Here is an 18,205-nt window from a genome sequence, read left to right on the forward strand (position 1 = left end):
TTTACTTACTAGTTTATTGGTGTTTGCGAATGATAATGTCTGGAATTAAAGTTCATGTGATATAACAATGTCTATTCAATCAGCCCTCAACGTTTGAGGGAGTAAGGGACACAGGATCTCCCCCCCCCCCCCCCCAAAAAAAAAAAGAGTGGAAAACCCACATATATCTCAAGATCACCCTCAGGTGTTAGATGAGTGAGTTGTACATTCCCTCACATATTCCCTCACTAACTAGGCGGAGCCCCCAGTAGAGTAGTGGGTTAAAGCCTTGTGACTTGAAGGTTGGGCTGCTGATCTGCAAGCTGCCAGGTTCGAATCCCACCCGGGGAGAGTGCAGATGAGCTCCCTCTATCAGCTCCAGCTCCATGCGGGGACATGAGAAAAGCCTCCCACAAGGATAGTAAAACATCAAAACATCCAGACATCCCCTGGGCAATGTCCTTGCAGACAGCCAATTCTCTCACTCCAGAAATGACTTGCAGTTTCTCAAGTTGCTCCTGACATGAAGAAAAAAAAAACTAACTAGGCAAAGACAGGATGTGGGAAGGGATGTGGGAATGGGAGGAGGGAGGGTATGCACTTTCCCTAATGTACTCGCTTACTTGCTCAGGTGAACAGCAGGAGGAGGGGAGAGTACAAGTATCCTCTTGTGCATTTATTCACTTGCTTAGGCAGATGGGGGCATGGGACAGCGGGGTGGAAGAATGGAGAGGAACATCTCTAGGATGCAGAGAATGGGAGAGGGGAAGAGGAGAGGCAGATCAGGAAGAGGGTAGTGGCAAGACAGGGACAATGCAAAGGGATTGCCCTACCTCTACCCTGGAGACCTGCCCACTATCCACCCTCCTCCTTCCCATTCACTCATCCCATCCTCACACAAGTAACTGAGGAAATGCGCCTGTGGCTTGTACTAGCCACCCCGTCAGTTTGATTTCCCCCAGTGACCAAGATTTGACCAATGACTAAGCCTGAGTTCATTGAACACAGTTCAAGATGGGCATCTATATTATCAAATTCCTTACTAGGAATTGTGTAGAGCAGCAGTAGATAATCAGTGAATAATCAGATCCATTAAGGTTAAACCCACAAATGTGGAGGAATGGCTGAACTTCTATCTCTTCCCTGTGGGGATGAATGGAGTGGGCTAACTGGTCCATAATCACTAAGCAACTATAAGAGTGCTGCTGACTAAAGTTTGTTAAATATTTTCCTTATATTTTTTAAAATTATTATCTTGAAGATTAATAAAAATATTTAAAATATTTCATTTTAGTACTGTATAATTTGTGTCTTTTAAAATTGTTTTATGTGTTGGATAAAGTATTGAAACAGTTTATAGTCTGAGCTGTATCAAAAAATATATAAAATATTTAAAGGATTCAATATTTTTCCTGTAAACTTCTTGTTGCAATAAATAAACACTATATTGTTTCTGTTAGATGACCTAGGGGAGTATGCTTTAGAGAAAGTCTTAACATCTTGATTGTACTGGATATATGGATGGGAATCTTTCAGTCGAAAGGATAGAGTCCTGCCTTTGTGTAGTCTGTATGTCTCTCTGACAATAAGCATGTTTTGTTTCGGTTTCTTTTTGTTTGGCATACCAGTTTATACTGAATCTTATGATATTTATTTGGTGAACTATGTCTATTTCCCTGATTGGATGTATTTCATTTGCTAGCTAGAAATTAGCTGAACTTGTTCTGATGGTGGAAGATAGATAAAATTCCTGAGCAGTAACGCTTGGATGTTGCTTAACAAACTACCGGTACTAATTTAAGAGGAATGAACATAACAAGTATTATCAGTCTGAAGGTGGAAAAGCTGCCAGGCAGTTTCTGATAAGTTTTACCCCTAGTGTTTTACATTACACATGCTGCAAAAAGCTCAAGGAGGGGTCGGATTTTGTTCTGTTTTACTTCTTGAGTAATTTGACTTGTAGCACCGAAATTCTTCAACTTAAACCCAGCTGCTTAGACCTATTGCATCTGTGGGAATTTTGCAGTTCCATGGATTCCTTGGGTCTACTCTGGTTGGCACCAACATGTGGGCTAATTGCAACTACAAATAGCTTTAGGCCTTTCTATGTGACAGTATGATTTTTGTCAATATAATGAGCTTGAAAATACAGCTATACCGTAACCTGTCTGCATCCTTGTTGTGCAGTTTTGATGGCTCTTCCAACTTGAAAATGAGCAATAATTATGTTTGCTGAATAGTCAAGGAAGTGTATAGCCAGTGCATTTGCAGCTTTCTCTCATTTGACTAGATTTGTAGGATTTGTTTATGTGGATTACATGTAAAAATATTCAAAAATGTTGTCAACCAATACATCTTACACCCACACATTTAAAAGTATATTAACTTAACCTCAGTCCTCTTCCCTTTCTGTCCCCTCAAAAGTGAAGGCCATGATAAAGGAGAAGAAGCCTATCTAGTATTTCAAATTTTAGATATTTCTTACTCTTTCTACATTACATACAAATACTAAACATCCAAGAATGCATCACTTAATTAAAACAATGGAAAATAATCACTCATATGTTAAGTTCTACTTTATTTTAAAACAATTATAGACTAATATTAAATATCATTTTGTGCATTATTGAGTCCACAATGAAATCTGTTTTTAAAAGACGTCTGCTTCCCGTTTGAATAAAGGAGAGCTAATGTTGAAACATTTGTATGAAATGTATGTATATATGGTGTTAGCATTCATAGACCCTTAAATATAGGCCTTCATTGGAGATGCTCAGTTTGGAAACGTTTTAATTGCAGGTAAAACCTTTGCTTATACTTTTCTTATTTTGCATTTTACATGCTCCACTTCTTAGTATTATTGGATCATGCCTATTTTTCTTGCTTTTCCCCATAACTTCTTTGCTGGCCTTTTCCATTTAGTACCTTCTATGGCTAACCTTCTGATTTCTTCTGGAGTTTCCCTTCCTGGTGCCTCTCTTGACTGCTTTCGATCTTTGAGGTCAATGTTGCCATCGATTTGACATAAGCCTTCTTCCACAAGTGATTTCCTCCCTTTCCTTTGTCAACAGAAGAATGGTTTATTATTGCCAGCTTTGGCCTCTTGAGTGCCCTGACACTCTGCTACATGATCATCAAAGCCACAGCTAGCTTAAATGCTGATGAGTAAGTAAATGTTCAGTGTTGGTATTATGATAGCATTACATTCTTGTAGAAGAACTAGAAGGGATGAGATCTAAAAAAAATCATTCAAACTACAGTTCTTTCCCCACTGCTGTGTTGATTACAAAATAATGTGGTAAATTGAAGATAGAGTTTATAAAGGAAAATATTTCAATGCATTCAAGTTACCTTTGATTTCTGGCACTTTCTTTTTACCCTTTTACTGATTTTATTCTAGAAAGAAAGGATGGTTGAATAGGAAGTGCAAAAAAGATAATTTTTTAAAGTGTACATGACAACAAGACAGAAGTATTAAATAAAATAGTGACCTTTTAAAAATGCTATTCTATTTCATACTTTTCTTTTGCTGTCATACACATTCAGCAGTACCAGGGACAAGAAGTGTGGGAGGGCCTTAGCTCCCTGTAGCATAAGAGTGGAGAAAGTGCAATCAGCAAGAAACATACAGCCCCCTTTTTTGTGCCCTGTAAAAAAAAAATCTCCCCTTTGAGAGTGGGCAGCTAAACAAACCAGTATCTAGAGCAAAGCGAGATATGCACATATACATAAATTGTATTAATGAAATATATGGGGACACAACTTATCTCACTTTCCATTTATATATTTTAAAACATCAATTTATTGCTTATTTCACATCGACCAAATGTTTCCCATTAAGTTTGTGTGACACACCTGCACACTGCAGGTGACATACTAACGTGTCACAGCACACAGTTTGGAAAGCTCTGATCCAGATGGTCCCACAGCTGCACTAAATAAAGCTTTACTCAGTAGTTCACATGGAAGTGATCAGAAAGCATGACAGGCACACTACTATCTAAAAATATTTAAATACCACTTTAGCAAATCAAAATGTCAGAATAGATTCAATGCTTGTTCCCAATTTTTTCTGATTCTCAGTATCTGTGATGGCCACTTACAGAAAAAAAGCTTTATGCCTTCCTTCCAGTTCACTGGAAATGCTATCATATATTGTTTTACTTGACATTTGTCTATAGAGTATTCTGTACAAAACTGATTTTAACATTTATAAACAAGAATTAATAATAAAATATTATTTATATGCTTTTCTCATACTTTCTTACAGAGCTGAGTGGTATTGAAAGAAATCTGCCCATTCTGAATATAACATCTGACCAACTACTTTGGAGAAAAAGAAACATATATTTATATATCATTTACTGATCATGTAACACAATATGCTAGTACCTTCTATTTTCATAATTTGCTAATGCCAAAACTTTGTATTAAGAAATATATCAATAAAGCTTTAGTTATTAAAAAAAAGTCTGAGATTGAATATTATTGTTCACAGTTGTGTGGATAATGGAAGGAACATGTCTTCTAATTTAGTAGTGTTTCAGCTTGATTCTATTACATTTGTACATGTGAATCTGACTTGATTTTCCACTACTCCTGAACACAAAATTATAAACAAACCAAAATGGCACTCAGTTTCTGGGGTCCAATGAAGTAGTATTGCAAATGGAAGGATCTGTATGTGTGAGAGAGAGTTCTATCTATTTTCTCATCCATCTAATTCTTTAGAGCAGTTCTCTTGATGCTTTAGAAGGCTGGAGGACACTGGGAATTTTTGAGCTATTAGTACAACTCCATTTGTACTTGGAATATGTGGGGTTTATGACTATAATGCAATAACCAAAGTAGAAGAAGGCTATTTGATAGATCCATGCATATTTGGTTTTTTATTTAATTTGAAAGGATGTCACATTGAGAAAGGGGGGCAAGCTTGTTTTCTGCTGCTTAGGAGACTCGGATATGGAGCAATTGATTCAAATTGCAGAGGGAAAAATCCACCTAAACATTAAGAAGAACTTCCTGATGGTACAAACTGTTTGGCAGTGGATTATGCTGCTGTGGAATGTAATAGAATCTCCTTTGGAGGTTTTTAAGCAGAGGCTGGATGGCCATCTGTCAGGAGCGCTTTGATTGTGTGTTCCTGCATGGCAGGAGGAACACACGACTAGATGGCCCTTGTGGTTTCTTCTAACTCAATGATTCTATGATTCATTTTTAAAAATATATTACAACACAGAGAAATTAAAGAAGTTTTTAACTTAGAATTATTGTTTGTTTTATTTTATTTGCTTTTTTCTCCTGTCATTTTTTCTGAGTTAAAAGGGAAATGCTTTTGCATGTATTAAATTATTACTGAAGGCAACATATTTTGTAATAAACAAAATTACTGAGAATATACACAAGTAAATTAGCATCAAGAAAAGAGAGAACTACTTCTGATAACATTCATTACAAACTCTAGTCGATCCATAGGAATTGAAGAGTATTTGTCAAAATATGATATGTCAATGAAGGAGTAATCCTACATGCATGAACAGGAATGTTTTTAATGGCATAAGGGTACTTATGCACTTATCCAGTGCCTCTTTTCCTTAGCTTTGATGCTTTAGTCTTTGGGCAAAACTGCATATTATGTATAGTTTCTTCTTTTTCAAGGTTTTGCTGGCATAGTGCACCTGCAGAGGATTAAAATTGGGATGGGTGCCTTGGAAGAAGAAGGACAACTTAAGTGTTTCCTCTTAGACTGACTTCCTGCCTGTATTTACTAGCACCGAGCTACTTTTGCCTTTAAGAGAGAAATGTTGGTGTTCATTGTGACGAATGCCTTCTCAAAGCTGGTCCTGAAATTCTTAGTTTTGGAAGCTTGCCACTCTCACCTTGTTTTATGGTCCTCTTATAAAAACCCCTCTGTGCATTTGGGTCCTGGGCTTCCAGGTGACTTTGGTGCAAATAAGTTCCACCCTAAAAGGGGTATGTGACCGCCACTTGATTCAAGTTGAAGCTGAAGAAAGCTGGTTAGAGTCAGTGCTAAAAGGCTATTAACTTTGGTTGAGCAAGACAAAGCATTGAATATAAACTGGGTATTATATGAACACCTTTTCTTCATTCAGTCAACATCCACTCCCATATTATTCTCATAATAGACTTCTCCAACTATCACTGACTGACTCCTATCCAAGTAACAAATCCCTCTCTCCCATCATAGAATTCTCTGTGCTGAAGTTGACTGCCTTCAGTTAATCTCAAATGTTGTTTTGATACTCATTTACACAGCCACTACTCAGTAACATATATGTATGTTGTTGTTTTTTTCCTTTCCCTACAATTTTTACCAATAATCATGGAATTGTTAAAAGGTGACTGTCCTTAGTGTCCGCTCAGTGCCTAGGCATAATTCAGACTGCATAGAAATAAGCCAAATCAAGTTCTGTTTTATATAATTCAGTCGTTGGTTTTTTCATTTTACAAGCTAGTTTTCTTTCTCTTTCAATGCTCTTGTTTCATACGTTCCCAATTTGGTGAAAACACATCCAGACGTTTTATTATGATTTGGTAATGGAAGCTTAATTGTGTAGTTTTATTTGCGTAAACTCAAGGTCAGGATTATATCCATCTAAATCATCTGGTTGCCCCTTCTGCTTCATCTATATTTCGGATACTTCGAGGAGCTCGTATTGACATTTACCATTTTGCTCAAATAGTGTGGAGAATGATTCAAATTTTTGGATATGATGTGTATTTTCTATGGTATTGCTTCATAATCAAATTTGGTCTGTGCCATGGGAGACTAGGTCTCTGTTTATTCTGTTTTTGAAAAGGTTACTTTTCTTATTTGCTCTTCTGTGTAGCACACAGAAAACATGCTTATTCATTCTGCAAGAGTAGATCTTTCAACTTTAAAAAAAAACATGGAGCTGTTAAGCTCTGATTTCTAGCCAAAAGCTAATGTCAGACTTAATGAGATTGACTATTGAATCAGCAGACAACAGTGGCCAGAGCCTGAACCTTTTGTGTTTTTGTTCAATCAGAGTTTAACCTACTTTTTAATTTAGTACCTTGTTTAATTAAAATATACAGTTTTGTATTTCTAGCTATTAAAACTAGTTTTCTTATAATAGGATTTGCTCTTTAATAAATACAGTGGATGGAAACTTAAAAGGCACTTCTTGAACTTGGGAAAGCAGCCAAAACTCTATATTAATATAGTGCTTAATTTGTAGCTGTCAAGAAGCCTTCAGCTGAGAAGGCAGCTTTTATAATTAGAAATGAAGTGTGTTAAACCTTCTATAATGTAACTGATATTTCAAAATGTCCTTGTTAAATGTTGAGAGAAATGTCACAAAAGGATATTTGTTTTACTCTGGAAAATTCAGAAAACTTTAAGTGGAGGAAACTATAAGAATCTCCAAACTCTTCCTTTTTGCTTTAAAAAGCTGGATAATAGTTGTATAATGTGTTGTCGAAGGCTTTCATGGCCGGATTCACAGGGTTGTTGTATATTTTCCAGGCTGTATGGCCATGTTCTAGAAGTATTCTCTCCTGATGTTTCACCCACATCTATCCAATGCTAGCCGAAAAGCCTGGCAATTGCTGAGATGCCTGGATAGTGACCCTCTGGTCAACCCTTGACACGCGAACGTGACACCAGATCAGATAGCTCACCAGCTAATTCAGAATGGGAAAACCAACTGCAGCAGAATAAAGATGAAAATCAACAGGGTGCCAGAACTTGAAACCCACCAGTTGTCTTCTCCTCTAAACCTGAAAGAACTCAGAGAAGCCATCAAGCGATGTAAGACCGGTAAAGCACCTGGCCTAGATGACCTGATGATGGAGCAAATCAAGCACTTGGGGGCCAAAGCTGAAAACTGGCTTTTGAAATTCTACAATCAATGCCTGGCACACAAACAGATTCCCAGAGCATGGAGGAAAACTAAGATAATTGCCATCTTAAAACCTGGTAAAGATGCCTCCAATGCCAGGAACTATCGACCAATCTCCCTCTTATGTCATTTATATAAAGTCTATGAGAGGATGCTATTAAATCGACTACGACCTGTTATCGAACCCAAGCTTATTGCACAACAAGCAGGTTTCAGACCAGGGAAAAACTGTACAGGTCAAATTCTTCATCTGACTGAACATATCGAGGAAGGCTATGAGAAAGGCTGCATTACGGGAACAGTTTTTGTGGACCTTACGGCAGCCTATGACACGGTGCAACATAGAAAAATGCTGCATAAAGTCTACCATATCACCTGGGACTTTGACTTTACAAAAACTGCCCAGACCCTCTTAGAAAACTGCAGCTTCTATGTGGAGTTTCAGGGTCAGAAAAGCAGATGGAGGAGGCAAAAGAATGGTTTACCCCAAGGCAGCGTTCTTGCACCAACCTTATTTAATATCTTCACGAACGATCAGCCACAACCACCACTCACAAAGAGCTTTATATATGCTGATGACCTTGGCCTTACAACACAAGCAAAAGATTTTGAAACAGTTGAAAAGCAACTCACCAATGCCTTGAAAGATCTCTCCAGCTACTACAAAGAGAACCACCTGAAGCCTAACCCTGCCAAGACACAAGTGTGTGCTTTCCACCTACGTAACCGCGAAGCCAACAGGAAACTGAAAGTTACTTGGGAAGGCCAAGAGCTCGAACACTGCTTCCATCCTAAATACCTTGGTGTCACCTTAGACCGAACACTAACATATAGGAAACACTGCATGAACACCAAGCACAAAGTAGCTGCACGCAATAACATCCTGCGGAAACTGACTGGCAGCGCATGGGGAGCAGACCCACAAGTAATAAGAACATCAGCCCTGGCCTTGTCTTTCTCAACTGCAGAGTATGCCTGTCCTGTTTGGCACAAGTCTGCCCATGCAAAGCAGGTGGACATAGCACTGAATGAAACATGCAGAATCATCACAGGATGCCTTAAACCTACACCTGTTGATAAACTCTACAAGTTAACTGGCATTGCCCCTCCTGACGTGCGACGGGAAGTTGCTGCTAACGGTGAGATAAAAAAGGTCGAACATTGTGAAAGCCACCCACTGCATGGCTATCAGCCTCCTCCCACCAAACTCAAATCAAGGAAGGGCTTCATGAGAACCACCACTCCTCTTGATGTTTCTCCAGCAACAGCAAGGGTGTCTCTCTGGGAATTCTAAACCTGGCAATTCTAACTGGATGGCCCCCCAAGAGGGTCTTCCTCCAGGGGCAAACCAGGAATGGGCAACTTGGAAGTCCCTGAACAGACTCAGAAGTGGAGTGGGCAGATCAAAAGACAACTTGGCAAGGTGGCACTACCTGGAGGAATCCTCACCTTGTGTGACTGTGGTGCAGAACAAACAACTCAGCATATGTATGCTTGCCCACAATGCCCTGCCTCATGTACGGAGGAGTTGTTGTTTAAAGCTACAGACAATGCGGTTGCTGTTGCCCGCTTTTGGTCCAAAACTATTTAGTTGCTTGTGATTTCTTTTTTTTATTATTTCCATTATTTGAAATGTATTTGTTGTACAATGCTTTTGACACAAAATAAATAACCCACATCTATGGCAGGCATCCTCAGAGGTTGTGAGGTATGGAGAAACTAAGCAAGGAATGTTACAAAAGAATTAATGTCCAATGATGAAACCTACAACCAGTCTTAGCTTCCTTTTCAGTATCCATAAACTAAACTTTTTTTCAGATTCTACCTGATCCCAGTCTCATGTCACAGCTAGATAGTATAGGCAGTTGTCACAACCTGACTCCATTTTGCATTCATAGTGCCTGACTTTTCATATTTGAACATTTTAGAGTTGTCATAGAATAAATAAATCTAAATAGTGACATTTTTGACAGTTCAGACAGAAAAAATATTTAGAAAATCATGCATAGGCAACTGGACATATACTGGCAGTGCCTAATATGAGAAATTTCAGCTTTTGTGCTATATATTAGCAAAGCCATATGCTTTTGCATTGGCCGATTGAGCTGAATGTGGCGGAGAATCATAAGCTGCCCAGAAATTCTGTGTTATTTATAATGCTCTTAATATTTAGGTAGTGGAAATCTGAAATTATTTCTAGATTTATAAATGTTTGTATTGATGGTATCAAATTATATGTGGACATAGCAGCAATACTATCAAATCCTTCAAATGAAAGTGAACAGGAAATTAATGTGATGTGAGAGGCCAGTCCTTTCAGTCCCTCTTAAAATGGGCCATTTGGTATCATCCTGTCAAAGGCAAGATGAGCAAACATGCATTTTACTGGATGTTGGTTGCATTGTCAAGAATTAGTGTTACAGGTAGAGACTGCGGTCATGGGTAAAACCCAAACTGAGATCACAATATAAACTCATAGTATTTGTCCTTCAGGCTAAAGCAAAAATTAGAAATGTGTTCATTCGAGATGTGATGAAAACTCTTTTTAACACATTCAGGTAAGCATATCATAATCATTACAGAGATTAAGAAAATGGAACAAAATTTTAGTCAAAAAGTCCATGTCTGTGCTTGAATTTAACCCATGCTGCTGCTTTCTCAGCAATGAAAAGCAACCCCCTGATACAAACCAATTCAGACTCTCAGTCAACTTAACTGCAGCAGAAATCTGTTTACCCATGATTTGACTGTACTGGTATAAGGCTTTTTAGAGCCTTAAAGTGAAATAAAAGGTTGGAAGGTGGAGTGAGAGGAAAAGGGCCATGCAAGCTTAAAGAAATACTTGCCTTACAGCAGAGTGGGTGAGGCAATCCAAATCACAAAGGTGGTAACTGCCAGAGGTTAAGCAATGGGAATGCGTGTGAGTGGGAGAGTGAGAAGCATATGTGGCTAGAGGCAAATCTAACTCAGCTGGTTGATAAATACTTGTAAGAACACAAGAAGAGCTCTGTTTGATGTGACCAAAAGGCTATATAATCCAGAATTCTTTCCCCACCTTGATCAATGAGATATATTTGGGAAGCCCTCAGGGAGGATATAAATGAAATGGCATGCTCCCTCTTGTGATTTTCAGCAACTGGTATTCAGAGATTACTGTGTCTAATTTGATGATGATGATGATGATATTACCCGTCTATTATTATGTTTATGTTTATTTATACCCAGCTTTTTCTCTCCACAAGGAAACTCAAACACCTCTCTATGCAACTCAAAAAGTATTGTAATCAGACATTATTATTAATAGCCATTGATGTGTTATTCTTTGTGAACTTGTCTAATCTTTTATGTTTAACAGGTTAGTGACTATCATTACATCTTACAGAATAATTAGAAAGTAGCTGCTCTGCGTATAGCACTTCCTTTGGTTTGCCCTGGATCTCCCTCCATGCTGCTTCAGTGGATGATTATAGATTCTAGCATTGTAAGAAATAGGAAAAGTAAATCAGGATATTTTACCACAGGATGCAGAACTGATGGAATTTTTTTTAGATACAATATAGGTATATTATTTCAACCGCCTCCACTTTTTAAAATTCCATTTGGGTTGCCAAACTTTATTTATTTATTTACTTTATTTATACCCCACCTTTCTCCCCATGGGGACTCAAAGTAGCTAACAATCACAGATTTTGACCACAATTTAAAATAAAGCAAATAGAAAAATTTAAAAAATAGTTAAATAATGCAGTGTGAATTTAGGTTAAAATATAATAAATGCACTTAAAATAGCATTTGGATGTCAAAGCAGCTGCTGATTTACCTCCTGGCTCCATTCATAATACTCTCCCTGAGACCCACCCACACCTCCCCAGAAACATACCTTTTATCCTTTCCTAAATGCCTGGTAGCAGAGAAAGGTGGAAGGCCATCAGGGATGGGGCTCTCCTGGTCGCTCTTGGGAAGGCGTTCCAAAGTCCCAGAGCAGCTACCAAAAAAGCCCTTTCCCACATTCCCACCAAACACGCTTGAGCAGGTGGTGAGACAGAGAGAAGGCTCTCCCCTGTTGATCATAGATGTCTCACTGGTTCACAGAAGAAGATACGATAACCTGGACCAAAGCCATATAGGGCTTTGGAAGTTAAAAACCATCACTTCAAATTGTGCCCAGAAACATGTTGGCAGCCAGTGGAACTGCTGCAACCGAGGAGTTGTATGCTCCATGTAGCCAGCCCCAGTAAGCAGTCTGGCTGCTGCTCTTTGGCCCAACTGAAGTTTCTGAGCACTTTTCAAAGGCAGCTCCATATAAAGCACATTACAGTAATTTAACCAGGATGTAACCAAAGCATGGACCACCATGGCCAGATCCAGCTTCTCCAGGAACAGGCTCAAAAGACATACTAGGTTTAACTGTGCAAAAACTCCTGGTCACTGCTGACACCTGGGCCTCTAGGTTCAGAGCCAAATCCAGGAGTACCCCAAACTGCAAACTTGCTTTTTTTAGGGTGAGCATGACCACATCTAGCACATGCTGAAACCCTATTCCCAGATTGGTCCTATGACTGACCAGCAGCACCTCTGTGTTGTCTGGATTAAGCTTCAGTTTTACAGATCTGTTTTTGTAACATGCTCAGCGTATCTGGTGAGGCAAGCTGATCTCCTTTCCCTTTTCACAGCTGCTGTTAACATAGATGTAATAGGCAGGCACACGTGGATCAATTAGAGTAGAAGCTCATTTTTCCCCACCTCAAGCTTTAACTGCACCCGTTACAGCAGAAGAACTGCTGTAGAGAGCTCTACCAAAAATCTGTTTCTCTAGCCTTTCATCATATTCCTCAAGGCTAATCCTGCTTAACATTGGGCAAAGGGGGAGTTGGGTGTAAAAGACCTTTGTAAAAAAGACCTTCTTTGTCAGAGGTATGTCAGTATGTGTTGAAAGAGTTTGAAGGAAATCCTTGAGCTCTAGTCAAATCTAATGTCACAAGATGATGATAAATGGGCACGAGATGCCTCTTGTAAAGGAACACGTCTTGATACCTTTGGCACCTTATTCTATTTCTGAAAAGCTTATTTGGAACTGAATTTGTTCATAAACTAAGTCAAATCTCTTGCAATTTCCAAATTATTTTTATATCCTTGGTAAAACAAGTACACAATTTCTGCTATCATTTTTAAATGTGTCAACAATGGATATTTTCCCCCTCTAATTTGCTAAAGGCCTGTTGAATTTCACTGCTTTGAATTTAACACTGTATTTCAAATGATGTCATGTCAGGGCAAAATAGAGGTGGAAATTAATTTTCAGAGTCTTTGGATTAAAGCTAATGCAACCAAAAATGCTTTTGCCCTTTTATATTGCAGTATCACACTAATGATTCATGTTTAGTTAATTATCCACTTCAGTCCCTAATTGTTGCCCAGCAAGTCATCCTCACTGTGAGTGTGTTTTTTTGTAGTTTGGGTCATGCTGTACTGTACCTCTGTCAGGATTAAAATCATTTAAGTGCTGTTTGGATAACTTGGCTGCCTAAGAACACTATGGTTCTCTCTCATCATTCAGTAAACTTATTATTCAAAATACTGTGGGAGCATTATACAAATACAGTAGAGTCTCGCTTATCCAAGCCTCACTTATCCAAGCCTCTGGATAATCCAAGCCATTTTTGTAGTCAATATTTTCAATATATTGTGATATTCTGGTGCTAAATTCGTAAATACAGTAATTACAACATAACATGACTGCGTATTGAATTACTTTTTCTGTCCAATTTGTTGTATAACATGATGTTTTGGTGCTTAATTTGTAAAATCATAACCTAATTTGATGTTTAATAGGCTTTTCCTTAGTCCCTCCTTATTATCAAAGATATTCGCTCATCCAAGCTTCTGCCGGCCCGTTTAGCTTGGATAAGTGAGACTCTACTGTATAACTCTTAATTTATGCTGGTAGTTACACTTTTTAAATGCTTGCATTTAAAACAATTCCACATGCACAAATAGTACATTGTGCCAGCTTGAAATCTGACATAAACACAGTTCTGCTCTCCTTTTACATTACTCAGAATGTCTATTGAAATGGACCTGAATGGCAACCAGGACATTGACAGATGAAGTGTTTTGTATAATGGTGGAGCATCTTGAAGAACTTGGCCATAAGCTGTTCCTTTTGATGAAGGCAGAATCAGATTTCTCATTTATGTGTCTTGGCCACAATCCAAACACAGAATTGGGCATTCTTAGGCACACTGGAATCATGGACTTAAATGTAGCTCGTTCTGTATTAAAGCTGTGCCATTAACAATGCAATGTATTTGAAGTGGAGACTATTCATTAGTGTGCATTATAGTTCTCATTCTTCCTTTTGCATATACGTATGCACATTCATATCATGTATAAGTGATACTCATGTCAAGTTGACCAGACTGGTTGTTTTATCAGATTTCCCTTGGGTCTATAGTTACTGTTAACCGATGCCAGGCCATTTCACAATAGCACCTTCTGTATAAATGATATGTTTGTGTATACAGAAACCAAACTGATGTGCATCACCAAGACATAAATGAACAGAATGGGTTTGTCTATTGCAGCTGAGCTCACTTGTTACTTGGTGGAGCATCAGGACAGAGGGGAACTGGACAGAGGCAGTTGATGACAGTCTATAAGAATTCTATATTGTCTGGGTTAGCCACAGTTTGAAGGGCCTGCACCTGACTCTGACTGAGCTGTCATCACTAATTAGAGATTTTCTTGCTGTGACCCTTTCCTTGCTGCTCAGAAATTTCCTTGTGTTAACTGAGCAAAGTGGTATCAGATTGAGGATCAGCAGCCAGTTGATGATTGAGTATGTAGTTGGTAGTCAACTTCAGTTGAGCTTTCAGTGGATTTTCATTAGTGGGTTTCCTTGGTTGTCATTTACTTGCTATGCAAGTAATTGTGAAAGTGTCCCTGTGGCCTGGATATCACTGACTTTATATCCTCCAGAGTTTGTTGGCTAATATTTGAGAACGAATTGCTTGTTAGAAAAGCTCCTTTAATAACATGCTGTATACTATAGTCTATATTTGGGGTTTTTTAAGCAATGATTACTTTTAATCATTGTACTTTTAACAGCTGAAAACCCCAAATGACATAGGATCACTGTGCCTGAAGGTATATCTGTGCCATATACTCCAACATAATGGTTAAAATCAACTTCAGAAAGTGCTACAAATATGTACAAGGTGACTGCCAGGGAAAGAAATTTCTCAATAGTGGCCAAAAAAAACCCTCAATAGTGGCCATAGGAGCCCCCATGGCGTAGTGGGTTAAAGCCTCGTGACTTGAAGGTTGGGTTGCTGACCTGAAGGCTGCCAGGTTCGAATCCCACCCGGGGAGAGCGCGGATAAGCTCCCTCTTTCAGCTCCAGCTCCATGCGGGGACATGAGAGAAGCCTCCCATAAGGATGGTAAAACATCAAAACATCTAGGTGTCCCCTGGGCAACGTCCTTGCAGATGGCCAATTCTCTCACACCAGAAGCAACTCAGGTTGCTCCTGACACGAAAAAAAAATAGTGGCCATATGTCTGTGGAATGACTTCCCACAGGAGGCCCACCTGGCGTATTCATTTAGAAGCCAGACCTTCCCTTTCAGCAGACCTTTTTAATTTTAATATTATTTTGTTAAAGGATTGTAAACATTACAGTGAAAACAGACTTATTGGGGGGAATAATATTATAGATAATACAGCAGCCTTTTTGGTACTTGCTCATTGTTGATGTTCAGCTATACCTGGCGCATCTCTGATTTTTCAAGAAGCATCCCCTTTTTTTACTTTGAAATCCCAGACTACTACACAAAAACAAAGATAGTCATGTTGGTCCTGAGAAAAAAAGCCAGATTGCATATTAAGTCAAACACAGGTTATAAACGACATGCATGTTTTTGAGTTCTCCTGAATTCCCCATCAGGCTACAAGAAAGGCCAAACTCCAGGAAGAATGGGCTAAAAGGGTCGAAAATGGCTAAAATGGAAAATGAAGACAAGGATTTTAAAAAATATTTTCAAACTGTAGATGATTGAATTTGTGGGTGCAAATCCATGGATATGTAAGAACAAAATCTCTGTTTCATGTAGTATTTTAAAATGTACAATACATGTAATGGGGTTTTCAGTAATTGCTCTTCTTTCTGTGTGTGTGTGATCTGTGACACAGCTTTCTGGTGGTGCATATGTCCCTATTTTAAAAGCTAAGTAGGAGTTTTAAATAAACCTTCATCAAAACTGCTTCAATCTTTCTGAAAGATGTTTACCCCAGGCAGATCAGTGATTTTTACTGAAAGATTCAAGAATGGTAAGAGCTCAAGTGGGACGCAATCCTCAAATCTTACTGAAATAAGCATGTTGAGTAATGCTCTATTTCCATTCTGCTATACCTCTTGAGGCACACATATATCCTACACATACCCCCTCATTTACACACCTACATATATAATATGTAAGGAAACAGAAAATCAGTTACTGGTGCTTAGCATGTGGGTTTGATTCCTATTCCAGATCTTGACTCTGTCTTCCTGAAGTTTATGTGTTCTAGCTGTGTATATTATTAGCAAGAGCCAACATGATGGAATAGTTTACATGTTGGAGTATACTCTGGGAAACTAGGGTTCAAATCCCCACTCAGTTGGGAAAATCATACTCATTCAGACTGAGAGGGAGGTAATGGCCAACCCCCCCTCACAAAATCTTGCCAATAAATCCTTATTACAGAGTTGCCATAAATCAGAGTTGAAGGTGCATAACAACAACAGCATATTTTATTAGCAGAATAAGGAATGTCTTCCTATGGCTGCACTTTTCTTATTTAACCAGATATATTATACTGTGAAGAAAACACAGAAAATATTGGGAGACAAACACTGACCAAAGTTAAGAGTGGAATCAGAGTATGTAGATAATTGTCGTGCCTTCTGCTGTATAGATTTCAGATTAGCAGAGCAGAATATCTGAATTTCAGAGTTATGTAATGTAATCGTTTGCGTTGCATCATAGCATATAATGGTTCTATTTCTGTCCTGACTGACGCTGTGAAGCTGCTTTCAGTTTTTCAACACTGTATTCCCACTTAGCTTTCTGTTAAGAAAAACAGTGCACATTTGAGCAAGAAACCAGTGTTTTAAGATTAAAAGAGATGATCTTTCTTTTAAGAGGTCTCTTTTAGTCTTGTTTTATGGTATACTTGTACAGCTAGGCAGTCAAGAATGAGAGTTTTGACTGACCTGCTTCCAGTAAAGATTGAACTTGCTTGCCTGTTTGAAAGGCTTTTCAGAAAAATAATATATGCAAGAGTGGATTCTATCTTGACAGAGTTCTTTCATCAATTATAAAGAAGGAACTTCATATGAGAAATTGGGCAAGAGCGGACGTCTGCCTCTGACCTATGCAGATGCAGGCATGAAGTTCTCCATTTGTATTAGTAGCAAAATGACTGTAGTTAGGAAGAGTAAAAGGGAACCTACCGTGTTTCCCCGAAAATAAGACAGTGTCTTATATTAATTTTTGCTTCCAAAGATGCTCTAGGTCTTATTTTCAGGGGATGTCTTATTTTTCCATGAAGAAGAATTCACATTTATTGTTGAACAAAAAAAAATGAACATTTATCATATACTGTACAGTAGTTATCACCACAAACCAGCATAACCAGACAAACTGTGAATTCTATCAAGAATTTCTTGTTATGACCATTATTTCCATGTACAACCATCTATGGTACGTACATTTATCAATCTTGCATGCTCTGGTGTTCTGTTCGTTGGGCATGCTTCCAAACACAAACTTTGCTAGGTCTTACTTTCGGGGGAGGCCTTATATTTAGCAACTCAGCAAAACCTCTACTAGGTCTTATTTTCTGGGGATGTCTTATTTTAGGGGAAACAGGGTATGAGGAAGGTCTGACCGGAGCCCCTGAGGAATTGCACTCATCCCCCAATATCAGGGTTTGTTTACTTCCTCTGACACACTTCAGAGTATGTGGACTGCCAAATAATGCTACTCCAAAATAAAATAGAAAGTGTCTTAAAAATATCTAGGGGAAGGTATGTTAGCATAAATTGCTGCCATGGGAACCATAATTCAGCCCCTTTTTCTGGGTGAAATCTGAGTAGCTCAAGGCTGTCTTGGAGATGAGATGCACCACAAAGGCCGTCCTTTGTCCATTCCTAGCCCGTTGACAATCTATTAATGGAGGCTAGTCCAATATCAGGAGGGACAAAATGAAGGATGGTTTTGTCTCTCACTTCAACATGTTCACTTAGAACATTCCATGCCGATCATTCCTAAGGAGGCCCAACTGTACTGGGCTCATGGA

General features: G+C 38.6%; 1 protein-coding gene across 2 annotated transcripts in view; it reads left to right on the top strand.

Annotated features, from left to right (window-relative positions):
- rnf130 (ring finger protein 130) overlaps nt 1-18,205 on the top strand; it is an 88,356-nt gene that overhangs the window by 57,720 nt on the left and 12,431 nt on the right. The window contains exons 8-9 of one of the 2 annotated variants that reach the window (XM_003217502.4): nt 3,051-3,144; nt 4,250-4,449. The exons of the other annotated variant lie outside the window; for it this stretch is intronic. Coding sequence (XP_003217550.2) covers nt 3,051-3,144; nt 4,250-4,265 — 110 coding nt within the window. The 3' untranslated portion in view covers nt 4,266-4,449. Of the gene's footprint in view, nt 1-3,050; nt 3,145-4,249; nt 4,450-18,205 lie in introns of those variants that run through there. 2 annotated transcript variants of the gene reach the window in all.

This window comes from Anolis carolinensis, chromosome 2 (assembly GCF_035594765.1).
Source record: "Anolis carolinensis isolate JA03-04 chromosome 2, rAnoCar3.1.pri, whole genome shotgun sequence".
Taxonomy (NCBI): domain Eukaryota; kingdom Metazoa; phylum Chordata; class Lepidosauria; order Squamata; family Dactyloidae; genus Anolis; species Anolis carolinensis.